The 27,641-nt window shown below is 38.4% G+C and overlaps 1 protein-coding gene across 3 annotated transcripts in view; it reads right to left on the bottom strand.

The window, feature by feature from the left end:
- Positions 1 to 27,641, bottom strand: part of FAM102B (family with sequence similarity 102 member B) — a 100,257-nt gene that overhangs the window by 45,620 nt on the left and 26,996 nt on the right. For all 3 annotated transcript variants that reach the window (XR_006221774.1, XR_006221775.1, XM_007090052.3), the window contains exon 2: positions 5,818 to 5,938. Coding sequence is in view for 1 of the 3 variants with exons in the window: in XM_007090052.3 (XP_007090114.1) it covers positions 5,818 to 5,938 (121 nt within the window). In the remaining 2 variants the exon portion in view is untranslated. The remainder of the gene's footprint in view (positions 1 to 5,817; positions 5,939 to 27,641) is intronic.

Here is a 27,641-nt window from a genome sequence, read left to right as displayed (position 1 = left end):
TCTTATTTTCCAGTTTTACCAAACCTCTTTTCACTTCTGATAAACCTGCTGTTAAATCCATCTGTTGAGATTTATTTTCATCTATTGAGCTTTAAATTTTAGTTATTTTTCAGTTCTAGAATTCAATTTACTTCTTTATGGTTTCTAGTTCTCTAATAAAATTCCCCATATCATTCACTTATCATAGTTACTGTAAAAGTTTGTCTCTGATCCTCCCAAGACCTGTATCTTCCATGGATCTGTTTATTTAAATTTTAATCTGTTTTTATTATCTATTTTCCTTTTGATTTTGGTCATGCAATCACATCTCTTGGTATGCTTGATAAGTTTTGTGCATGATCACTTGAAGAAGTAATGTGAGGTTTGGAGTAATGTTATTTTCCTTCAGAGAAGATACACATTTGCTTCTGGCAAGTTCTTATAAGGCAGATCACCTTCATCCAAGCAGGGATTAAGATGACTAGAAGCTGAGTTTCATTCTTTTTACAGGCTGATCTATATCCACTACACAGCTTCTAGGTTGAAACTCATAGAGAATCCCAATGAAAAGCTCAGGGTATTTACCAAGGCCCTTCTTGATGATGGGTCCTGGACTCCAGTTTTTGTTACTTTAGTCCTGTAAAATTGCTGTGATCTCAGCTAGCTTCTTAGCCTCTAGATCGCTGCTTTCAGCTCAGCTTATTAACCACTGCTTACAACTTAAATGCTCTGAGGGAAAAAGCAATGCCAAATGTCAGGCTCATCTCTTTATACTTCCCTTGTCTATGATTCTAAGCTTCTTAAGGCATTACTGCCATGGCAGCTTCTGATACCTTCAAGAAGCTGTTTTTTACATGCTGCCTCGTTTTTCTGGTTGTTCTCAGAGGGACAGGAGGTCTTTAATAAGCTGGTCCATTAATTTCAGAACCATAAGTCTCCAGCCTTATTATAATCTTAGGGCCTGTTACAGATCGCATTGTGCGTTTCTCCCCCAAACCTCTAAAATATTTTGAAGTTCTAACCCTCAATACCTTGGAATGTGATATTATTTGGAAATACACAGTATTCTGTGTAATCTAGTTAGAATGAGGTCCTAATCCAATAAGACTGGTGCCCTTATAAAAAAAAAAAAAAAGAGAGATTTGAATGTAGATATAGATACAGAGGAAAGATGATGTGGAGACACAAAGGGAGAAGAAAGCAGCCACGTAACTGGAGTGATGCATCTACAAGCCAAGGAATGCCTGAGGCTACCAAAAGGTAGGAGAAAGACACGGAACAGTTTCTTTTCTGGAAGCTTTAGAGCAAGGCCCTACTGATTTTCACTTCTGACCTCCAGAACTATGAGACGGTACATCTGTGTTGTTTTAAGGTACCCAATTTGTGGTATTTTGATATAGCAGCTCTAGGAAACTAACACAGGGCCTCTTTACTTGAAGGTATGGGATGGTTACTTTCATGTGCCAACTTGCTGGGTCATGGGGTGCCCAGATATATGGTTAAACACTATTTCTGGCTATGTCTATGAGTGTTTCTGGATGAGATTAACATTTTAATCAGCCAAATGAAGAAAGCAATCTGCTTTCCTTAGTGTGGGTGGGCACCATCCAATCTGTTGAGGGCTTGAATAGAAGAAAGAGGAAGAGGAAGGTTATAGTCTTTCTCTCTCTCTCTACCTGTCTGAATTGGGACACTGGTCTTCTCCTGCCCTCAGACTAGGACTTAACACCATTAGCACTCCTGGTTCTCAGGCTTTGACTTGAACTCACACCATTGGTTCCATGGTTCTGAGGGCTTTGGACTCAGACTGGAACTATGCCACCAACATTCTAGGGTCTCCAGCTTGCAGATGGCATATTGTGGGAGTTCTCAGCCTCCCTAACTGTGTAAGCCAATTCCTTATAATAAATCTTTATCTATATACCTATATCTTGACTCTATTGATTCTGTTTCTCTGGAGAACCTTGACTGATACAAGGCTCTACTCCTCTATTTTTTAAAAAACATGTTTATTTTGAGAGAGAGAGAGAGAGAGAGAGCATGAGCAAGGGATGGGCAGAGAGAGAGAGAGAGAGAGAGAGAGAGAGAGAGAGAGAGAGAGAGAATCCAAAGCAGACTCCATGCTGTCAGCACAGAGCCCAACGCTGGGTTTGATCCCATGAACCATGGGCTCATGACCTGAGCTGAAATTAAGAGTTGGATGCTTAACCGACTGAGCTACCCAGCGCCCCCCAGGTCCTACTCCTTTAGACTGGTCTTTCCCTAAATCTTTACAAAGGTACCTCCTCTTCAAATGTTACCTTTCAGAGAAGTCTGCTGACCCTTCGCCTAATTTTCTAAAATGATCTTCTCTTGAGTTATTCTCTATTATCTTATTGTATTTTATATACAACACTTATCACCATCTCAAACAATCTTATTTGGTTACATGTTTACTCTGTCTTTCCTACCACTCTTCCCCCCAGCTCCAACCAGAAAGTAGAGTCCTTGAGGGCAGGAACTCATTCCAGTTCACTACGGTCCTTTAAGTGCCTAGAATAGTACCTGACACTTTGTAGGAACTCACATATTTGTTGACAGGTGATAGACGGCTTCCCTGTGTCCTAGGCAGCAGAGAGCATTATCAAGCTTTTGGGTTGTTGTTAAATTTATAGGTAAAAAAGGATGATTTGTAGCTTTACTGTATGAGTGAGATTGAGTAATTTTTTATATGTTTGAAAGCTATTTATATTTTCCTTTTTTGTGAAATATATTTTCCTCCTCTTGCCTGTTTTTCTAAAGGATTATTGATCTTTTTGATTTATTTGAAGGAACTCTTTCCATACCAAGGAAATTAGTCCTCTGACATGGTTTGGACGTTTTCCCCTAATTTAGGACTTTGCTTAAGGTATTTTTAAAATGTTTACTTACTTGAGAGAGAGAGAGGGAAAGAGAGCACATGAGCAGGGGAGGGGCAGAGAGAGAGGGAGAGACAGAATCCCAGGCAGGCCTTGCATTGCCAGCATGGAGCCTGGCTAGGGGCTTGATCCCACGAACTGTGAGATCATGACCTGAGCCAAAACTAAAAGTTGGACACTTAACTGACTGAACCATCCAGATGCCCCCTACTTAAGTATGTATGTATGTATGTATTTTTTTTTAATGTTTATTTATTTTTGAAGGAGAGAGACAGAGTGTGAGTGGGGGTGGGTCAGAGAGAGAAGGAGACAGAATATTTTTAAAAAAATTTTTTAATGTTTATTTATTTCTGAGACAGAGAGAGGCACAGCATGAGTGGGAGAGGGGCAGAGAGAGAGAGGGAGACACAGAATCAGAAGCAGGCTCCAGGCTCTGAGCTGTCAGCACAGAGCTCGATGCGGGGCTCAAACTCACAAACCGTGAGATCATGACCTGAGCCACAGTAGCTCAACCGACTGAGCCACCCAGGCGCCCCAGGAGACACAGAATCTGAAGCAGGCTCCAGGCTCTGAGCTGTCAGCACAGAGCCCAACATGGGGCTCTAACCCACAAACAGTAGGATCATGACCTGAGCCAAAGTCAGATACTCAACCGACTGAGCCACCCAGACGCCCCTAAGTTTTTTTTTTTCCCCCTTAAGGTATTTTTTTGCAATGCAGAAAATGTTCATATAGATGAGTTTACTAATTTTTCTTTATGGGTTCTTACTTTAATTCTCATGTGGCTTCTTCTCTTTTTTTCACTGGATGAAAGACAACGAGACTGGAGTGATTCTCTTGGATCCAAAAATGGGCACCATGTGGTGAAGATGGCAGAGCTACTCTAGTAGTCCTGGACCCCTTGGCTATTACCCAAGACAGACATACATTTCTATCTTGTCTACGTTATTGTGTAGTTGGCTTTCTGCTTCAGCAGCTTAACATACGTACCATGATACACTAAACATCATTAAAAAAATATTTGAGAGCGAGTGCACGCCAGTGGAAGAGGGGCAGAGAAAGAGGAAGAGACAGAACCCCAAGCAGGCTTCATGCTCAGCGCAGAGCCCAACACCCTGCTTGAACCCACGAGTGGTGAGATCATGACCTGAGCTGAAATCAAGAGTCAGACACTTAACTGACTGAGCCACTCAGGCACCCCTACACCAAACCATCATAGTCTGAGGAACTGATTTCAGATGAACAAGTTTTACCTCAAATTACCAAAAAAAAAAAAAAAAAAAAAAAAGTGTTTTGGTAATAGACTTTGAATGTTTTTAATTAGCAGTTATGCTTTACTCTGAACTGGTTATATGTTTTCTTTTTATTAAAATTGAAAGATTAACTGGTCACCTTTCAAAAATCATGACTAGAACCCATTTAGTAAAGGTTTCAATATTAAGAGCCACAGCAATAATTAAAGTAGAAAGAGAAGATGGTAGGATGCTTAATTACATCTTGGTTAACCCCTGTAACTTCTAGACAAAGAAATTATACCCTTAATTTGGATGAGGAAACTGATTTTTAGTAAGTCAGGAAAACTGCCTAAGGTCTCACAGTGAGTAAGTGGCATATCTGGGATTCAAACCCAGATCACTATGATGACACACATCCTGTCACTGAACTATACTTCCTTTAGGGAAGCCTCTGTGCAATTATTGTGCTCCAAGTCAGACTGTTTAGAGATCTGTTTTCAGTAAAGGCTTAAAATCTACAAATGTATACATGTATTTTTGTTATATCATAAATGAGTAGATTAAGCAATATAAGAATTTAAAACATAGCCACACAAAACATAGTGCTATCAGTTGATTCAAAAAGCAGAATAAGGTTAAAAGTACAACTTTTTATTTGATAAAGGAGAACACAAGACTGGGGTGGAAAAGAACAAGGCAAGGGACTCTTGCTTTTCATTCCAAGGCCTTCTCTAATTTTTGAACATGTATATGCATTATTTTGGTAATTTAAACAATTTATATAAAGTGGAACATAAAGGTTATTATTATTTTTTAATGTTTACTTATTTTTGAAAAAGAGAGAGAGAGCGCTCGCGCGCAAACAGGGGAGGGGCAGAGAAAAAGAGGAAGACACAGAATCTGAAGCAGGTTCCAGGCTCTGAGCTGTCAGCACAGAGCCTGACGCAAGGCTCAAACTCACAGACTGTGAGGTCATGACCTGAGCCGAAGTCGGACGCTTAACTGACTGAGCCACCCAGGTGCCCCATAAAGGTTAGGTTTTAAAGCCAGCAGTTTAATTCACCCGTAGTGGTGACAAATGGATTCCCTCTTTTCACCCCAAAAAAGTAGGATCACATGTTTTTATATATATTAGGTTGAACCATCTGAGATTATCATCTTTGTAGATTATTTGTAACATGTCTCAACCTAATATGTGGAAAGGAAATGATGTAAAAAATAAAACATGGCCTTGGAATTAGAAAGATGTGTGTTTGAGTCCTCAGTTTGCCATTTACTAGCTGTGTGAATTTGGGCAATTGACAGCCTTTCTGAGCCTCAGTTTTGCTGAAAGTGGAAAAAAATGACACCCATTTTCAGGGTTATTCTTAGACATAATATATGTAAAGTCCCTAAAAACAATGCCTAACAAAGAGAAATTCAATGAATGGGAATATAAATATATATATATAGCCACCCCCTGCAAATATTCAAATAGGGTTAACACTTAAATGTATAATGATGGTGAGATAAGGTTCCTGTATAATAATTTATAACTTCAGATTTTAAAAATTGTATTTGTCACACTAATTTAAATTACTGCTGCAAGTGTGAAGTGAAATTACATAGAGCAGTTCCAACAATAAAGTAGAGCTGAATAAAGTAGAGCTGACTATGGAACTAATTATGGTTTCTGAAAGGGGAGACGTAATAGGCTATTTTTATACCTTCCTCACAGATACTCTGTAGATACAAGGATCCAGGATGCCTGTGGTGGCACTTGCACTCATTTTGCACATAAATGAGAACTTCTTTCTCCAGTGAACACAGTTTGCCTGCACCACTTCCCTGAGGGAACAAAAAAAAAAAAAACACACAAGAAATTACTATTGATGACAGATTAAAAAAAGCGCACACACTCTTTCACTCAGGTCTGTAATGCAGAAGTGGTAAAGTAAAAGACCGTATTTGGAAACATGAAGAAAACAAATCTTAACAATGTGATCTGAAAATCTCTAGTTTTAATTATCCACAGAAGCTTAAAAGTGAAATTACTTATCAATTTAATCAATATAAATTGAAACTTCACTACTCATTCATTCAGCACATAATACATGCCTATTTTAGGTGTGCTGGCCATGTGCTAGGTGTTTGAAATATGAAGATGAGAATGACCACATTCCTAACCTTGGAGGGCTTATAGTTGACAGTATGAGAGACAGAAATATAAACAAATAGTTATTCTGAAATAAACTGCTGTTACAGTTTTACTCCTGTAAAGGAATATGTTGTGCTTCAAGGAACTTGGTTGTTCCTGTCACTGAGATCATTAACATATCAGGAATCAGAGGCAATATTAAAAAAAAAAATCCCTCTATTTAACTTAAAAAAAAATTACATAAAAACTTTTACAGATTTCAAGTTGAGGGCATGTATTAACCTCTGTTCCCTCTCCAAAACATTCTATGTTAATTTTTAAGGCATCATTTAGCAAGGACAAAGAGAATCAGAAAGGAGACAAAAATAAACGACCAGGGATGAGGAAGTGATAGTGATTTAGCAAATCCAAGAAAGCTGAACATTAAGCTAGTTAATAGTGAAGCCAAGAGCAGGTATCTTAGGCTTGTGATGAAGTAGAATGAAGGAGAGACAAATGGCAGAAGAACTGACTGAAAGGTGTTTTAGAAAGAGACCCTCAGATCTTCCTGACTCCTACAGAAGACAGATTTATTTTCCTGATGAGGTAAAACAGGGGGATCTCTGTACTACCTGACTTGAGGGCAGGTATTGAAAATGGCACCACAACATGATCATATTGAGTCGGGGGTTGGGTCGGGGGTTGGTGGGGGGGTACACAAGATGAAAGATAACTTACTGAATGCTGAGACTTCCAACCTTTGTCCCCTAACCTGGCTCCTCAGAATATATTCTTTAACGTTTTATTTATTTTTGAGACAGAGAGAGACAGAGCATGAACAGGGGAGGGTCAGAGAGAGGGAGACACAGTATCTGAAACAGGCTCCGGGCTCTGAGCTGTCAGCACAGGGGCACGATGCGGGGCTCGAACTCACGGACTGCGAGATCGTGACCTGAGCCGAAGTCGGCGCTCAACCGACTGAGCCACCCAGGCACCCCTAGAATATATTCTTTAATAAGATATAGGAAGAACAATCTCTGGGGAATTACAACCAGCCCCAAAGAAAAGCTCTAATGAGATGTATGTTGATGGTGACAAAATTGCTCTGTCTGCTCAATCTACAGTAAATACCTGAGTCAATGAACACTCTCCACATATACAAAGCTGCTGAGCAACTTTTGCTGCCTCATAGTTAAATATGAGCAAGCACTTGAGGAAAGACTCTTAATATGAACAAACTGAGACCAAAATGAATAGCAAAAAGGCAACCAAATCTATACTGGAAGAAGAAAAAAGAGTCTCAGAGAGACAGAAACTGCATCTACCATAAAAGAATAGGATGCTATAAAGCAGGGTATATAGAGAGCTAAAAAGTACTCATGGAAATCAAAACTATTGTGCTTAATATTCTATTTGTCATTCCATATCCACTCTACTCTTCTCTGTGGCCCAGGATCCTGGTCTTTAGGGACTACATCAACCAGGCTCACTTGCACTCTGTCACTGAATGTAGTAAAGGGACAAACACCAGGATAGAGGGTAGGAGACAGAAGGTGGCATGTTTATTCCACTGGCTCTTTCCCTGTCAGACCATGTGGGAAATGGGTAAATGATTAGGGATTGCAGTTTTCTACAGTATGTCCACAGAAGTTAGACTCTAAACTATATGCATTTATAACTTTGTTAAAATAAAAACCAAATCAACAAATTAAGAAACACTGTCAATCGAGTGCCTGGGTGGTTCAGTTGTTTAAGTGTCTGACTCTTGATTTTGTCTCTGGCCATGATCTCACAGTTCATGAGTTGGAGCCCCACATCAGGCTTCATGTTGACAGTACGGAGCCTGCTTGGGATTCTCTCTCTCCATCTCTCTCTGCCTCTCTCTCTGTCCCTCCCCCACTTGTGCACAAGTGCACTCTCTCTCTCAAAATAAACAAACTTAAAAAAACCCACAGTGTCAAGTACTGGAAAATCTGAAAATGAGAACAAGAGTATGTAACACTGCAAGCTATTTTTCCCCTAACTGCCTAAAAAAACCAAAACTGAAGGTATCTTAAAGTGTTATTCAGACAGTTATTCTAGAAATTATGTCATATGTACAAAAAGTCCATTAATACTAACTGCAAAACTCTAAAACTTTGTTTATGTTCTACTTTTCATTTGTTTATGAAATAATAATTCCTCAACAATACTAATTACAGAAACACATCTTTAGATCTTTATCTAGTTTAAAACACCTTATAAGGCAGCAGACTTTACATACCAAATAGTATATGCTATCAGTTACACAAATGGGCAGTTTTAGCCTGAGTAATAAAAATAAAGGAAGTCAGGGCACCTGGGTGGCTCAGTCAGTTAAGTGTCTGACTCTTGGTGTTGGCTCAGGTCATGATCTCATGGTTTGTGAGTTCGATCCCCACATTGGACTCTGTGCTGGCAGTATGGAGTCTGCTTGAGAGGGAGTCTCTCTCCCTCTCTTTCTGCCTCCTACACACACTTGCTCACTCTCTCTCTCAAAATAAATAAATAAATAATAAATAAAAGAAGTCAAGTGAACTCTGTGTTTGTCTTAAAAAACAAACAAGCAGGAAGGGAATATTTACAAGAAATACAGATCTAGTTTATCTAGAGATTAGAGGAAGGCCACATGAAGTCTTGTGGGTCTGGGGAGAGATTAAAAAACAGCAGAGCATCATAAATTTGGGCAGATAACTGAAGTTATGGTGTAGAACAGAGATGGAGAATATGTTTTCATAAAATATGTGACATTGAATCTTAAAGGAAAAAATACACCTCCATAACCCTCTGTTCCCACCTACTTACTACCACTCTTTCCCTTCAGATCCAAGCTCTTTGAAGATGATACTAATGACGATGATGACAACAATGACAACATTTATGAGTGCTTGTTACACACCAGGCATTGTTGCAAATACCTCACATATATTAAGTCATTTAATCCTCAAAACAACTTATGAGGAAGGTACCATAAGGTCCATTTTACAGATAAAAGAATGAGGATAAGGGATAATTAAATGATTGTCCAAGGTCACTCAGCTAAAAAGGGTTGGAACTAGAATTTGAAGAACTGCCTATAGTGTAGACATTTTCCATTTCGTCATTTCTCAGTTACTTTTCAATCTCCCTTAAGAAGGCCTCTATCCTCCAGAACTCTACTGAAACCACTTACTAGTGAGCGGCTAGTTGCTAAATCTAATTGGCTCTTGTTTTTAGCATAGTAGTTGACTCCTCTTATACATTCTTGAAATACTCTAGTCCCTTTCTATTTCTGTGATTATTTCTTTTCACTTTCTACTTCTGCCTCCTTAAAATATTGATGTTCACTAAGGTTCTACATTCTTAGCTTTCTTTTCTTTTCACTCTTATGGCCTTAGTTACTATGTGTGTACTAAGAACATACAAACCTAAAGTCTTTGCCTTTAGTCCTTGGATTCATATATCTACCTACTCACTGGCAATTTCCACCTAGTACTTCTAGTCTCTAGGTAAAGCTTTAGGCCTTTGACCTTTGTCCAACAGGATGGTTGTCCATCAGTGTGACTAGTTAAACTAGTAAAATGGTTTGCCCAGGTGCATATGTGACAGGGACTGCCAGTTGCTTATTCAATATGCAGTCTCCTCTCTTCCTTAAAAACAGAAACATGATTTTATTTAGAATGGCAATGTGTCCATTTAAAAGACTGCACCTTCCCATTTCTCTTACAGCTAGAGATGTGCTTATTACAAGCCAATAAGATATAACTGAAGGTTATCTGATATGACTTCTGTAAAGGCACAGGAAAGGTAATTGCTTTGTGTCTTTTTACGCCTCTTTCCTTCCTCTGCCTGGAAAATGTCATGATGATGGTAAGAATGTCAATAGCCATATTGGGCCACAAGGCTACCTGAAGGAAAAGCCATGTGACAGTGGTACACAGAGACAAAGGAAAATGGGTCCAAATAATCATGTGCCCTGGATGGTCTCCCTTCAAAGTTCTTAAGTTTTATTATTTAAAGTGCTTACTTTGGACTTTGTTATATACGGCTAACTAAATCCTAATAGAGCCTACGACCAATCATGTCCAAATAACAGAATCTGCAGAGTTCAAATGTTACACATTGTGGTAGGTGCTCAGGAATCCCAGAGTCCTGTTCTCTTCATTTAATGTTTACTTATTTATTTAGGGAGAACAAGTAGGAGAGGGGCAGAGAGAGAAGGAGGGAGAGAGAATCCCAAGCAGGATCCAGCTATCAACACAGAGCTTGAGGTGGGCTTGATTCCATGAACTGTAATCAGAGATCAAGAGCTAGACACTTAACTGACTGAGCCACCCAGACACCCTTGCCCCTCATTTAAAATTATTCTGGGGGCACCTAGGTGGCTCAGTCGGTTAAGCATCTGACTCTTGCTTTTGGCTCAGGTCATGATCTTGTGGCTTTGTGGGTTTGAGCCCCACACCGGGCTCTGCATTGGCAGCACAGAGCCTGCTTGAGATTTTTTCTCTTTCCCTCTCTCCCTGCCCCTCCTGCACTTGCACTGTTTGTCTCTCTCAAAGTAAACTTAAAAAAAAAAAAAAACTCTTAAAAAAATAAAATTATTCTGTAGAGTGAGACAGTGGAAAATGAGGTACCCAGACTATATCCTCTCAAAAACAATAGAAACTAATATAATTGGTTTCATTTCTCCAAAGGAAACTAATTAATAAAGCTCCAGTAACCAAATCTGAAGAAATGGAGACCCAAAGACTGCTTGACAAAGAATTCAAAATAATCATCTTAAAGCAGTTCAATGAGCTGCAAGACAACACTGACAGACAATGAAAACAAAATCAGGAAAGTAATACATGAACAAAAGGAGAAGTTCAATGAAGAGAAACTATAAAAAAGAAAAAGTCTGGAGCTGACGCACGTAAGGTCTGAACTGAAAAATTCAACAGTGAGCTTCAATAGTATATTTGATCAAGCAAAAGAAAGAATCAGTGAGCTTGAAAACAGGTCCGTTGAAAGTACCTATTTGGAGGAACAAAAAGAAAAGAACAAGAAAGTGAAGAGAACCTCTGAGACTTACAGGAAAGCATCAAAAGAACCAACATATGCATTACGGGAGTTCTAGAAGGAGAAGAGAAAGACAAAGGGGCAGAAAACTTATTTAAAGAAATAATGAGGGCGCCTGGGTGGCTCAGTCGGTTGGGCATCCAACTTCAGCTCAGGTCATGCTCTCACAGTCTGTGAGTTCAAGCCCTGCGTCAGGCTCTGTGCTGACAGCTCAGAGCCTGGAGCCTGCTTTGGATTCTGTGTCTCTCTCTCTCTCTGCCCCTCCTCCACTCACACTCTGTCTCTCTCTCTCTCAAACATAAACATTAAAAAGAATTTTAAAAAATAAATAATGGCTGAAAATTCCCTAAATCTGGGTAAATAAATATCCAGATTCATGAAGCCTAAAAGACCTCAAATAGGTTGAACATGAAGAGTTCTACAGCAAGACACATGACAATTAAATTATCAAAAGTTAAAGACAGAGAGAATTTTGGAGGCAGCAAGAAAAAACCAACTTGTCATATACAAGGGAACCCTCATAAAACTAAGGAGGATTTCTCAGCAGAAACTTTGCAGGTCAGGAAAGAGTGAGATGATATAGTCAAAGGACTGAAATACAAAACTGCCGACCAAGAATACTATACCTGGAAAAACTGTCCTTTAAAAATGAAAGAGAAATAAAGACCTTCTTATATAAAACTGAGTAAGTTTGTCACCATTAGACTTGCCTTACAACAAGCGCAAAACAGTTTTTCAAATTGAAATCAAATGACACTAAACAACAACAAGAAACTATATGGAAGTATAAATCTCACTGGTAAAGGTAAATATCAACAAATTCAGAATAATATAATATTGTAATAATGGTGCATAAGTCACTTTTAACACTAGTATAAAAGTTAAATGATGAAAAATATTAAGAATAACTACAACCACAAAAATTTGTTAATAGATACATACGGTAAAAAAAAGTAAATTCTGACATCAATAACAAAATCTGTTGGGGGGACATAGAAGTGTCAAGTTTTGGTAGGCAATTGAACTTAAAGAACAGACTGTTATGAGAAGTTTTATGCAAGCCTCATGGTAACCACAAAGAAAAAAATCTACAGCAAATACAAAAAAGATAAAGAATCAAAGTATATTACTACCAAAAAATCAGCAAGTCATATAAGAAGACAGCAAGAGAGAAAAGAACCATAAAAACAGAAAACAATGAACCAAATGGCCATAGTAAGTCTTTACTTATTAATAATTACTTTAAATGTAAATGAACTAAACTCCCCAAAAGGTACAGAATGTCTGCATAGGTAATACAAAAACAAAACCCCAAACAAGACCCAACTGTATGCTGGCTATAAGAGACTCACTTTAGATTTAAGTATACACATGGACTGAAAGTGAAAAGGTAGAGAAAGATATCCTATGCAAATGGTAGCCAAAAGACAGCAGAGGTGGCTATATTTATATCAGACAAAATAGACTTTAAGTCAAAAACAAAGATGAGGTCATTATTTAATGATAACAGAGTCAATTCAGCAGGAAGATATAACAATTATAAATGTAAATGCACCCAACATCAAAGCACCTCAATATATAAAGTAAATATTGACAGATCTGAAGGGAAAAATAAACAATATAATAATAGTAGGAGATTTCAATACTCCACTCTATACGGGGACCTATAATAAATAGATCATCCAGACAGAAAATCAGTAAGGAAACAGCAGAACTGAACAACACCATAGACCAAATGGACCTTAAAGACATATACAGAACTTTTTACCCATCAGCAGAAGAATATATTTTTTTTTCCTCAAGTGTACATGGAACATTCTTTAGAGCAGATTACATGTTAGGTCACAAAATAAGTAAACAAATTTTAAGAAGATCTAAATCATTACAAATATCTTCTCCAGGGGCGCCTAGGTGGCTCAGTCAGTTAAGCATCCAACTTCAGCTCAGGACATGATCTTGCAGTCTGTGAGTTTGAACCCCACATCGAGCTCTGTGCTGACAGCTCAGAGCCTGGAGCCTGCTTCGGATTCGGATTCTGTGTCTCCCTCTCTCTCTGCCCCTCCCTCACTTGCACTCTGTCTCTCAAAAATAAATAACCATTAAAAAAAATATTTTCCAACCATAAGGAATGAAACTAGAAATCAGTAACAATAAGATGGGAAAATTCATTAATACATGAAAATTAAACAGACACTTTTCCAAAGAAAACATGCAGATGGCTAACACACACATGAAAAGATGTTCAACATCACTCATCATCAGAGAAATACAAATCAAAACCACAATGAGATACTACCTCACACCTGTCAGAATGGCTAAAATTAAAATTCAGGAGACAACAGATGTTGGCAAGGATGAGAAAGGGGAACGCTTTTGCACTGTTGGTGAGAATGCACACTTGCGCAGTCACTCTGGAAAATAGTATGGAGGTTCTTCAAAAGATTAAAAATAGAATTACCCTACTACCCAGCAATTGCAATACTAGGTATTTATTCAAAGGATGCAAAAATGCTGACTCAAAGGGACACATGCACCCCAATGTTTACAGCAGTGCTAGCAACAATAGCCAAATTATGGAAAGAGCCCAAATGTCCATTGACAGATGAATTGATAAAGAAGATGTGGTATATATATACACAATGGAATACTACGTGGTGATCAAAAAGAATGAAATTTTGCCATGTATAACAATATGTGTGAAACTAGAGTGTGTTATGCTAAGTAAAATAAGTCAGTCAGAGAAAGACAAATATCATATTATTTCACTCATATGTGGAATTTAACAAACAAAACAGATGAAGGACACTTGGGTGGCTCAGTCAGTTAAGCGTCCAACTCTTGATTTCTGCTCAGGTCATGATCTCACAATCATGGAATCAAGCCCCACACTGGGTTCTGTGCTGGGTGTGGGGCTTGCTTGGGATTCTCTCTCTCTCTCTGCCCCTCCCCTAATCACACACTCTCTCTCAAAATTAACAAACAAACAAAAACAAAACAAAACAAAACAGATGAACACATGGGGAAGGGAAGGAAAAATAAAAACAGAGAGGGAGGCAAACCATAAAAGATTCTTTAAAAATTTTGTTTAATGTTTATTTATTTTTGAGACACACACACAACACATGAGTGGGGGAGAGGCAGAGAGAGAGAGGGAGACACAGAATGTGAGGCAGGTTCCAGGCTCTGAGTTGTTAGCACAGAGCCTGATGTGGGGCTTGAACTCATGAACTGTGAGATCAAGACCTGAGCTGAAGTCAGACACTTAACCAACTGAGCCACCCAGGTGCCCCAAACCATAAAATATTCTTAAATACAGAGAACAAATTGAGGGTTGCTGGAGAGAAGATGGGTGGGGGAATGGGCTAAATGGGTGACGGGCATTAAGGAGGGCACTTGTTGGGATGAGCACTGGGTGTTATATGTAAATGATGAATCACTGGGTTCTACTTGTGAAACCAATACTATACTATATGTTAACCAACTTGAATTTAAATAAACAAACTAAAAGAAAAAAAAAGTGGGAAAATTAATTCATACATGAAAACTAAACAATGACCCTGAGTCAAAGAGGAAATTGAAAGAGAATTTAAAAACAATCTCAAGACAAATGTAAACTAAAACACAACATACCATAACTTATGGATTGTAGCAATCCATGCAGTACTAATAGGGAGGTTTATAGCAATAAATACTTTAAGAAAGAAGAAAGATCTTAACCTAACTTTACACCTCCAAACTAGAAAAAGAACAAGCTAAGCCCAAAGTTAGTAGAAAGGAGAAAATAATAAAGATAAATATAACATAAATCAAACATAAATCAAAGAACAGAAAAAAATCAACAAAAATAAGAGGTGACTTTTTGAAAAAAGTAAACAAAATCAAAGAACCCATAGCTAGACTAAGAAAAAAAAAGTCAAATAAAATCAGAAATCAAAAAGGAAACATTACAACAGATATTTCAGAAATAAAAAGAAACAAGGGACTATAATGAACAATTATATGCTAATAAGCTGGGTACCCTAGAACTCAATAAAGTCCTAAAAGCATACAATTTACTAAACCTGAATCAAGAAGAAACAGAAAACTTGAAGAGACCAATAATAAATAAGGAGACTGAATCATGAATCAAAAACTTTTGAACACAACAACAAAAAGACCAGGACCAGACAGCTTCTTGGGTGAATTCTACCAAACTTTCAAAGGAGAATTAATACAATCCTTCTTAAACTCTTCCAAAAAAATAGAAGAGAGATCACTTTGAAATTTATTTTGAAGCCAGCATCAATCTGATACCAAAGCCAAAGACACCACAAAAAGAGAAAGCTAAAGGCCAATATCCTTGATGAGTACAGATGCAAAAATTCCCAATAAAATACTAGCAAACTGAATTAACAACACATTACAAGGATCAATCTATGCAAATCACTGTGATAAACAACAGTAAAAGAGTGAAAGATGAAAAACCACATGATCATCTGAGTAGATGCAGAGAAACCATCACAAAATTCAACATCCACTCATGATAAAGACTTTCAACAAAATTAGTAGAGTAGGAACTTACCTCAATAAAGACCATATAAAGGGACGCCTGGGAGGTTCAGTCATTTAAGTGTTTGACTTTGGCTCAGGTCATGATCTCATGATTCCAGGGTTTGACCCCCAAGCTCAGAGCCTGGAGCCTGCTTCAGATCTGTGTCTTCCTCTTTCTCTGCCCTCCCCCACTCAGGCTCTGTCTCCCACTCTTTCTCTCTCTCAAAAATAAACATTAAGAAAAAAAAAAAAAAGACCATATATGAAAAGCCCACAGCTAACATCGTAATCAATGAGGAAAAACTGAAAGCTCTTACTCTCAGATCTAGTAGGATACAAGGATGCCCTCTCTCACCACTTCTATTCAATATAGTACTGGAAATCCTAGCCAGAGCAACTAGGGAAGAAAAGAAATAAAAGGCATCCAAATCAGAAAGAAAGAAGTAACATCAGCTCTATTTGCAGATGACATGATGATGTATAGAGAATACCCTAAAGACTCAAGAAAAAAATTGTTAGAAGAAATAAACAGATTTAGTAAATTTGCAGGATACAAAATCTAAATAAGAAAAAAAAAAAATCTGTGGTGTTTCTATACACAAACAGCAAACTACCTGAAAAGGAAATTAAGGAAATAATCCTATTCACAATAGCAACAAAAAGAATAAAATATCCAGAAATAAATTTAACCAAAGTGGTAAAAGACTTGTACATTGAAAATTATAAAACACTGATGAAGAAAATTAATGAAGACACAAATAAATAGAAAGACATCCTGTGTTCCTAGATGAGAAGAATTAATATTGTTAAAAGGTCCATTCTACCCAAAGTGATTTACAGATTCAACGTATCCTATTCAAGAATCTCAATGGGATTCCTTACTGAAGTAGAAAAAAACAACCCTAAAATTCCTATGTAACCATAAAAGACCCCCAAATAGCCAGAGCAATCTTGAAGAAGAACAAGGCTGGAGGTATCAAACTTCCTGATTTCAAAATGTATTATAAAGCCACAGCAATCAACAGTATGGTATTATGAAAACAAAACAAAACAAAACAAAACTAGAAATATAGACCAGTGGAACAAAATAGACATCCCAGGAATAAATCCACCCACTAACACTCAACTGATCTTTGACAAGGGTGTCAAGGAAACACAATGGAAAAAGGCCAGTAATATTGGGAAAACTGGCTATTCACATTAGAAGAATGAAATTGGAACATTATCTCACACCGTATACAAAAATCAACTGAAAATGGATTCTTAGGTCTTTAACATAAGACACGAAATAGTAAAACTATCAAAATAAAAAGCAGAGAAAAAGCCTTAGAACTTTTTTTTAATGTTTATTTTTGACAGACAGAGCGCACGCGCGCACACACACCCATGGGGGAGGGGAAGAAAGAGGGAGATACAGAATCTGAAGCAGGCTCCAGGCTCCAAGCTGTCAGCACAGAGCCAGATGCAGGGCTTGAACCCATGGAGCACGAGATCATGACCTGAGCCGAAGTCAGATGGCCAAATGAGCCACCTAAGCGCCCCAAGCCTTTTTCCTTTTTTTTTAATTAAAAAAATTTTTAAAAATGTTTAAAAAATTTTTTTAATGTTTATTTATTTTTGAGAGAGAGACAGAGACAGAGCACGAGTGGGGGAAGGGCAGAGAGAGAGACACACACACACAGAATCCTAAGCAGGCTCCAAGCTGTCAGCACAGAGCTCGATGTGGGGCCCGAACTCATGAACTGTAAGATCATGACCTGAGCCGAAGCTGGCCGTTTAACCGACTGAGCCACCCAGGTGCCCCAAAAATATTTATTTATTTTTGAGAGAGAGAGAGAGAGAGAGAGAGACAGACAGACAGATTGAGAGACAGAGCACAAGAGGGGTAGGGGCATAGAGAGAAGGAGACAGAATCTGAAGCAGGCTCCAGGCTCTGAGCTGTCAGCACAGAAACTGAGGCTGGGCTCAAACCCACGAACCATGAGATCATGACGTGAGCCGAAGTTGGATGCTCAAAACTGACTGAACCACCCAGGTGCCCCCCAAGCTTTTTTTTTTTTTTAAATGTTTATTTACTTTTGAGAGAGAGAGAGAGGGAGAGCGAGTGGGGAAGGGGCAGAGAGAGAGGGAGACAGAATCTGAAGCAGGCTGGGAGCTGTCAGTGCACACAGCCCAACATGGGGCTTGAACCCATGAACTGTGCCACCCAGGCACCCCGAGAAAAAGCATTTTGACATTGGTCTGGGCAATGAGTTTTGGGGTATGACACCAAAAGCACAGGCAACAAAAGCAAAAATAGACAAGTGTGATTGCATCAAGCTAAAAAGTTTCTGCAGAGCAAAGGAAATATCAATAGAATGAAAAGGAAACTTATGGAATGGAGAAAATATTTTCCAACCATGTATCTGATAAGAGGTTAATATCTAAAATATATCAGAAACTCCAACTCAGTGGCAAAAATAAACACCCACCCATACAACACAATTAATAAACGAGCAAAAGATGTGAAAAGACATTTCTTTTTTTAAAATGTTTATTTATTTTTGAGACAGAGAGACAGAGTATGAGCAGGGGAAGGGCAGAGAGAGAGGGAGACATAGAATCTAAAGCAGGCTAGGAGCCTTAAGGTTTTTTTTTTTAATGTTTATTTATTTTTGACAGGGGTTTGGGGGGGTGAGGGGGAGGGACAAAGAGAGAGGGAGACACAGAATCTGCAGCAGGCACCAGGCTCCAACCTGTCAGCACAGAGCCTGATGCGGGGCTTGAACTCATGAACTGCGGGATCACGACCTGAGCCGAAGCCAGATGCTTAACCAACTCAGCCACCCAGGCGCCCCCTGAATAGACATCTCTTAAGTGAAGATATGATATATGAGAAGGTACTTGTAATCACTAATCATCAGGGAAATGCAAATCAAAACCACAATTAGATATCACCTCATGTCTGTTAGAGTGGCTATTATCTAAAAGACAAAAAATAAGTGTTGGTGAGAATGTGGAGACAAAAGACTCCTCTTACATGGTTGATGGGAATATAAGTTGGTATAGCAATTATGAAAAATGGTATGGAGTTTCCTTAAAAATTAAATATAGAATTACCATCAGATCCAGCAATCCCACTTCTGGGTATATATATCCGAAGGAAATGAAATTGGCATCTTGAGATATCTGTGCTTCCATGTTCATTGCAGCACTGTTCACAATAGTTTAGGCATGGAAACAACCTAAGTGTCTGCTGAGGTATGAATAAAGAAAATATCACGCGCGCGCACACACACACACACACACACACACACACACACACACCCCTACACACCCATACACAAATATTCAGCCGTAAAAAAGAAGTAAATGTAGTCACACAGGGGAGGGTAGAGGACATGCTGCTAAATGAAATAAGTCAGACATAGACAAATACCACCTGACCTCACTTATATATGGAATCTAAAATAGTGGAACTCATAGGAACTCAGAATAGGATGGTGGTATCCAGGAGTTGGAAAGTGGGGAAATGGGGACGATGTTGGTCAAAGCGTATAAAATTCAGTTAGGCAAGATGAATAAGTTCTGGAGATCTAATGTACAGCATGGTGACCACAGTTAACAATGCTGTATTGCATACTTCAAATTTGCTAAACGAGTACATCTTAAATGTTCTCACCAGAAAAAAACAGGCAATTATGTGAGGTGATGGATATGCTAATTAGCTTGTTTGTGGTGGTCATTTTATAATGTATACATAAATCAAAACATCAAGTTGTACCTCTTAAGCATATGTAATTAATTTGTCAATTACACTTCAATAAAGATAAAAATTAAAATTATGGATGAAATGCTGTTATATTTTTACACATATTGTACTTATTTTTCATTACCCGTGTAGCCCTACCCAATGAAGCCACAAACAAGCTCAGATCCACAATCCACTTGCTGGGAATTAAGGCACTATCCAGACATGTGAATACTGTCTCCCAAGTAGTAGACTGATATATATGTTTGGACTCTGGAATAGGTTCTTATGTGAAAGTAAGAAAGTTTAGTGAGCTAAGAGATCAGGTTTGCACGAATGAGGGCTATGAAAAGTGTGCCTGATCATTAATTAACTCATAATGTCACACAATAAAGAATCCTTATTGGAGGAGAAATTCAGAAAGCTGAAGACAGAAAATAAGAGCCCAGCCTAACTATACTCTTGACAATACACTGCCAACCACAGTAAATGCTCGATAAATATTTACTGACTAAATGAGTAAATGTCATTAATCAGTCACAAATAAACACACAATTACTTCACAGTTATTCTTAAACCAACCCCTTTCCTGAATCTAGCACAGCTACCCTAATTCAGTCCCTCAACAGCTCTTTCTTGAAATATGGCAACAGCCTCCTACATGGTCCTTACTCAAATCTACCTTCCTCATTGCTACCAGAGAGCTCCTTCTAAAACACAAATTTGATAATGTCATTCCTGTTTAAAATCCTTCACCGCTTTGCCGTATCTTAGAGGATCAGCTCCAATCTCCTTAACATGGCCATGAGGAGGTCCTTGCTTATCTTTAGTCTCTTGACCCTTTCTGTCTCCTACTACTTATTGCTCCCCATTTGCTTCACACTATTTCTCATTTGTATGCCTTGTTCATGTTTCCTTTCCTTTGTATGCCATCCACTCTCCCTTTCAACTCTGACATTTACCAGTTTAATTCTTACTCAGTCAGTCATTACCTGCTCTGGGAATCCTTCCCCAACTCAGCCTTCAGGTGAAAGCTCGGTGTCATGTATGGCGTGGTTTGCCCTAGTTCCCTGTATACCTCAGGGAACCACTGGGTGTCCTAGAGGACTGCCACCCAGGGAAGGAGTGGGCAAGAACTGGCAGAGTTGGCTTTCTCCATCATTCCATTCAGTCCTCATCTCCCAGGACATGGTCCTTTCCTTTCCTTTTTTCTCTGCCTTGTTTCTGGCAGATGCTCCCATGATTACATATATTTCAAATGAACCAATATTTTAAATTAATTTTAAAAATTTGTAAGCTTAAAAAATAGCTGTCTTTGCCCTTTCTTAATAGGAATTCAAGTAGAAATAGATATGACAACTTAATCTTTTTTGATTTTATAACATCAGAGTAATAGCCCTGGAGTATTAAACATTTTCTCTAAATTAAAAAAAAATTGTGTGCCCAAGACAATTATTCAGAATTTTTTTGTGATAATCTTCAGTGTGTATACACACATACGAATATACATGCACATACACACAGCTGCCAGAAAGCTGTCCAAACTATACAAACAAAAAATAAGTGGCAAAGCTAGTTCGTGACAGTTTGTTATACTGATGGGTTACCATGGAAACAAACTCAGACTACTTGGCAACTGAGACAAAAGTCACATTAGTAATGTTTTCCGTTATGTGAGTCATTAACTTCCTATGAGTTTTATATGGCTGCTTACCCACTTTCAAGAAACAAAGAAAGAGAATAGGATTTGTGTTGAAACTGTGGAGAGTCAAGTATTTCCAAGATAAATGATAAAGTTGCTGATTGTGAAATACACAAGGACTTAAAAGAAGATAAATGTTGCTATGGACATTGTTTATGCTTCAATAGTCAAAAAAATCTAAAAAGTCTTTTAAAAATTAACATAAAATAAAGTGAACACTATGGATCCTTGTGACTTTGTTACTGTACCAGCAAACTGCATTACTTAATATTCTAAGAATAACTTGCATATGTATACTCTACACTTATATTTAAAATTATGCCACGTCCTGATAATTTGAAGTATTTTTAACTTTTTAGAAGCAGTGATAAAAAAAAAAACTGCTATGAGGAATGCAAGCTGTTTTTCCAGACAACGTTATTGCCGGGAGGTTAAGAGCTTGTATCCAGAGCCAGTCTGCTTGGGTTCAAATCCTGCCTCTGCTACTTGCCAGGTGTCACACTGGACATTAACCTCTCTGCATTTTCCTTAACCTCTCTGCATTTTCCATTTTCTCCTCCATGAAACAGGGGTGGTAACAATTCCCACACCTCAAGGGAATTTTTGGAAACTCAGTGAATGTGAATTATTACACACAGTGTTTGAACAATGCCTGGCTTATAGTGGATCTCAATAATAAATATTAGAAGTTGTTATTATTAAGGATTTAAGTAGTACGTTCATTCATTCACTCATTCATTCATTTATTCATTCTGATGGTAGTGTTAGACAGTGAGGGAAATGATGATCCAGTTTGGACATTTTGAGGTTGAGGAGCCTGAGAGTACCTCATTTGGAAATGTTCAGTAGGTGGGTAGATATAGAGACCTAGAACTCCAAAAAGAGGACAGAGCTGAAAACACAAATGTTAAGTCGTCAGCATGTGAATGGTCATTGAGATCATGGGAATGGATAAGGTCACTGAAGGAGAGTGAGTAGAGTAGGAAAGGAAGAGAACGGAGGCTGGAACTCTAGGGAACACAGATACATAAGGTATAGGAGTAGAAGGGGGCAGGTAAAGGAAACCATAGGGTAAATGGAGAAGCAAAGGAAATCATGTCACTGAAACCAAGAGAAAGATTTTTAATAAGGAACTGCTCAAGAATATCCAATGTGGCAGACAGTTCAGATAACAGTATGATGAAAAAGAAGCAACAATGAAGTCACTGATAACACTGGAGAGTGTGGTTTCACAGTGCAAAGGTGAGGGTGAAAGGCAGAAAACTATAGGAAGTAGAGACCGTAGTAATAAAGTAGAGAAATGAGGGTGGGGGTAGAAAGAGGATTTCAGTTAATATGCAAGAGACTTAGGCAAACATGTTTTAGTACTGATAGGAAAGAACTAGTAAAGAGAAAAGGTCAAAGATTTGAGGGTGTATGAATGACAGCACCAGGGAGGAACCATCCCTGAAAATGTCACAGCGGATGGGAACCAGGCAATAATTGGAGGAACTGGCCCTTGACGAAAGAAGGGGCTCCTCTTTCATCATGAGGAGGGAAAAAGAAAAGAACAAGCTCTAATGCAGGCAGGTTTGTCAGCAGATCACTGTTCACTTCCCAGAACTGTTCTGATGAGAAATTTCATATAAACACGCACACTACTACTTGGCATATAGTAGGTCACCAGATAAATGTTGGTTGAATACTCGTTTATTAATAATCTGCCGAATACATGAAAACAAATTTTTGTAGCCTCATACGAGAAAGACTGTGAGTTAGCAGTGACTTAACAGATATCCTAACGAGCAATGTCATTAAAAAAAAAAAAAAAAAGTATGCAGGGGCACCTTGGTGGCTCAGTTGGTTGAGTGTCTGGCTTTGGCTCAGGTCACGATCTCATGGTTCATGAGTTTGAGCCCTGCATCGGGCTTGTTGCTGTCAGTGCAGAGCCCACTTAGGATCCTCTGTTCTCTCCTTCTCTCTGCCCCTGCCCAGCTCATGCTCTCACTCTCAAAAATAAATAAACATTAAAAAAAAAAGTATGCAGTGGGGCACCTGAGAGGCTCAGTCAGTTAAGTGTCCAACTTCGACTCAGGTCATGATCTCATGGTTCATGGGCTCGAGCCCCACGTTGGGCTCTGTGCTGACAGCCCAGAGCCTGGAGCTGCTTTGGATTCTGTGTCTCCCTCCCTCTCTGCGCCCCCCCCCCGTCAAAAAATAAACATATAAAAATATTTTTAAAAGTATGCAAAATTATGCCAATTTTATACTATAATAATTGAGTAGTTGTTTTTATGAGTAGAATACAAATTTTATGTTCACTTAAAGAGACATATTTCTTAAGTTCCCTCATATCTAGTTACAGATTCTTTCTACATACTTTTGATCACATTTAATAGAAACAATCAGAGTAATATAAAAAAGGAGGACCAGCACCCAGTTCACCTGCCAGTGAACATATAGTTTTTCTATTCATAACTTTTCAGCTTAACAGCCAAAGAAAAGCAGGATAATAATGGAAAGAGCAAAGGACAGAGAACAAAGATGTTTTCTATTATAAACTAGGTAAGTGACTAGTCATTTAACCTGATGGGGCCTCAACTTCTTCATTTAGAAACAAGTGTTAAACTAGAAGCTAAAATTTCATGATTCCATGTATCAAAATAATATTTTTGACAAGAATATTTTATCATCCAAGAAAATTAATAATCTATTTTGCTGTAAATATAGACATTCTACATAGCATTGCTTCCCTACTTTTTAGAAAGGACAGTACAGATGAAAACACAATAAAAAATAAGAGAAAAAACCCATGCCAATCTAAGGAAAGACTTTATACTACAAATTTAAGAATACACAGGATAATCTAGGAAAATTTAATGAAAACTACACAAAACTTCCCAATTTTAATAAGGTAAAATCCTTCATGAATATATGTACTTAAAATCAGGTTATGTGAGGGGTGCCTGGGTGGCTCAGTCGGTTAAGTATCCAACTTTTGGTTTCAACTCAGGTCATGATCTCACGGTTCCTTGAGTTCAAGCCCTGCATCGGATTCTGTGCTGACAGCTCAGAGCCTGCTTGGGATTCTCTCTCTCCCCCTCTCTCTGACCCTCTCCCACTCACGCTGTCTCTTTCTCTTTCTCAAAATAACTAAATAAACTTAAAAAATTTTTATGTATCAGGTTATGTGCATAGGAATGAAAGTATGTTCTCCACAACTCTTAAAAGCAAAGGGACAAGGGATTGATTTCTCAGAACTCATAAGCAGATGTGAATTGTGGAATCTATACCTAGCTCAAACTATGCATTGTGTACAAAGGAAAAAGAAGGATACTCTGTCAGACATGCAAGGATTAAAAAACCCCAAAACAATAACAACAACAAAGCAAAGCAAAAAGCTATCACCCAGGTACCCTTTATAAATACAACACTTGAAGAGCTGTGTAAGAATAAGAAAAATGAATTAAAAGTTAGATTATAAGAATCAAAAAAAGGCAAGAAACCAAGTCAGTAAGTTACCTGTTCTCTCAAAAGTACTTTACTTTTGAACAAAAGGACTTTTTTGTTCTTTCTGAGTAGTCTAAAAACATGTTTAACAGCTGTAAACAGCTTCTTCCATCACGTAGTCAATTAGCCAGTTTCTAGATCAAGAAATGTATGGCTCCATTTTGTCTATAAACACCAAATTCTTCAACTACATATTCATCCCTCCATGGCTGCCCTTAAACTCTCAAATTTGATCCCCAATGATTTACCTTCACTGACTCTTCACTAAACTGAATATCTGTTATTCTCTAGGCGGGCTCCTTGTCTCTGCCTTCATGCTGCTCTTTCCCTTGGGGTGCCTCCCCAATGCGCGCTGTCCTTTGCCTACCATCCAACCTCAGGCACACAGTCTAATGGAGAGGGAGCAAAGTTCAGACTCAGAAGATCTGGGCTCAAGTCTAATTTGAACACTGAAAGATGTGGAACAATTTACTTTCCTCTATATCCTAAGTTTCCCCCTTTTATGAAATGTTTTGTAATTAGCTACAAATTGATAAACATATGTTGCCTAAATCTATAAAATGGTATAAAAACTTACTTCACAGGGTAGTTTGAAAAATTATACACACACACACACACACACACACACACACACACACACCCCACTGTGTAAATAACAAAATGTTATGAATCCAGAATTCACTCAAAAGCTTTTTATTTTAGAGAGAGAGAGAGCATGTGCAAGGGAGGAGAGGGGCAGAAGGAGAGAGAATCTCAAGCAGGCTCCACGCTCAGCATGGAGCCCAGTGCAGAGCTTCATCCCATAGCCCTGGGATCATGACCTGAGGCAAAATCAAGAGTCAGACGCTCAATTGACAGAATCACTCAGGTGCCCCAAAAGCTTTTTCTATAATACACTTTCTGAGTCCCTGAGTAAAATTATTCTCTTGTTTTGATAAATTCCTGGGACAGTTTATTTTTAAAATTTATTTCATTTTATTTTTAAAATATTTTTGAGAGAGAGACAGAGAGAACATGTTGGCATGCATACAAATGGGGGAGGGGCAGAGAAAAGGAGAGAGAGAATCCCAAGCAGGCTTTATGCTGCCAGCGCAGAGCTGGGTACGGGGCTCGAACTCACAAACTGTAGGATCATGACCTGAGCCGAAATCAAGAGTCAGACGCTTAAACAACTGAGCTACCAACACGCCCATCCTGGGACATTGTACAAGTGTGTCTGGAGCTGCCTTGCAAATGAAAGATACTGAGAACAAGGAAAATGGGACTTCAGTGAAGTTTTGCTGCATGTTATGAGAGTACTCCCCCTTTGGTATTTTCACAAGCACAATTATTGAAAGGGAACTCTATAGTATGAGAGGAGGTTTTCTGATACAGTGATATTAAGTAGTGAATTCAAAAGAACATGCACAGGCCATGAGGACTGATTTGGAGATACAGATAAGGAAAAGAAGAATGCAGAATGCTTACATTCTTGAGATCAGGAGTGAAATGAGCCAGTGACACAGTTGGAATGTGACAAAATAGCAGGAAAACTATAAAGGCTCTACTCTGGCTGTCTTGGTAATTCTTAAAATAATGATAATGATACAATAGTGAGGAAAAACTCATGCAAAAGAAGTAAATTAAAATAAAGTCACAGCAAGACAGTCGAGTGGTTTTTGTTTTTGTTTTTGTTTTTATTGGAGTGCTACTTTGAAGGGAGGTCTGGGTACTAGACAGAAGAGGGAAGAGATCTGGGCAGTGCTGAAAACATAAGGTTACAGGAGTTGTGCAGAAAAGGCCTGTCCTGGGTATGTGGGTTGGGATATTTCTCTTTTTTTTTTTTTTAATTTTTTTAATGTTTATTTATTTTTTAGAGAGAGAAAGAGTGTGAGCAGGGGAGGGGCGCAGAGAGAGGGAAACACACAATCCGAAGCAAGCCTCGGGCCCAGAGCCCAATGTGGGGCTAGAATTCACGAATTGTGAGATCATGACCTCAGCTGAAGTTGGATGCTTAACTGACTGAACCACCCGGGCACCCCAAGGGTTGGGATATTTCTTAAGTGGCAGAGACCCACTGTGGTATCTCTTGCCGACTGTGAGAACAGTCAGTGTAAGCTTTGTGCTTAGGCATCACACTGCATTGCCTGACACATCTGATACCATTCTTCACATAGAAGGAAACTCCAGGGGGAGCAGAGCAGGTGAGTTAAGAAAACTGCAATGAATACTTAAAATAGCTTCTCAACTTTTTTTTTTTTTTTTGTATGTTGGTTTTATATAGATGACCTTAGTAAAAATAACTGTCAGATTCATTTTGGCTTACTATCACAGTTGGCACTAACGTACAGTCTCTCAAATGAGGAAACGGCAAGTGTTGATATGGCAGTTACTACCGAATTCCTGGTAGCTTCAGGAAGGCTTATACTTTATTAGGATAATGAAAGAGTTTACAGTTCTCAGTTGTATGTAATTACAAATGTTTATCATCTGTATTACTAATTTAATGATTGAATTAACTTTTCCATGAATAGAAATGCATTAATAGATATTATAAAGGTAATTTATGGCTGCTTATAAAATGTTCTTTACTAATTTAGACGACAAGCAAAAGTTTGGAACCAATTATTTTCTTTTGCAGGAAATATAAACAATCTTTCGAACTATCTTCCTGGGGTTGTTATTTCTGTAATTGTCTCTGCCTCGGAAACAGAGAAAATAGTGATATCTACAGAACACTCCAAGGAAGATATTCATTTGAGCTTTCTGAAGTCATTCCTTAAAGAAATGACCAAAATGTGGAGACCTTCAAGATGGTACACAGAGGTGATACTTAAAAACAAAACAAAACAAAAAGCTTTACGGGACCCTGAAATGGCCTCAAAATGTTAACAACTTCATGTTTAGACACCAGCACTAGAGAATTCTC

The sequence above is a fragment of the Panthera tigris genome, chromosome C1 (assembly GCF_018350195.1).
Source record: "Panthera tigris isolate Pti1 chromosome C1, P.tigris_Pti1_mat1.1, whole genome shotgun sequence".
NCBI lineage: Eukaryota > Metazoa > Chordata > Mammalia > Carnivora > Felidae > Panthera > Panthera tigris.
The sequence above is the reverse complement of the archived record's forward strand: the minus strand, read 5'-3'. Positions and strand labels throughout refer to the sequence as shown.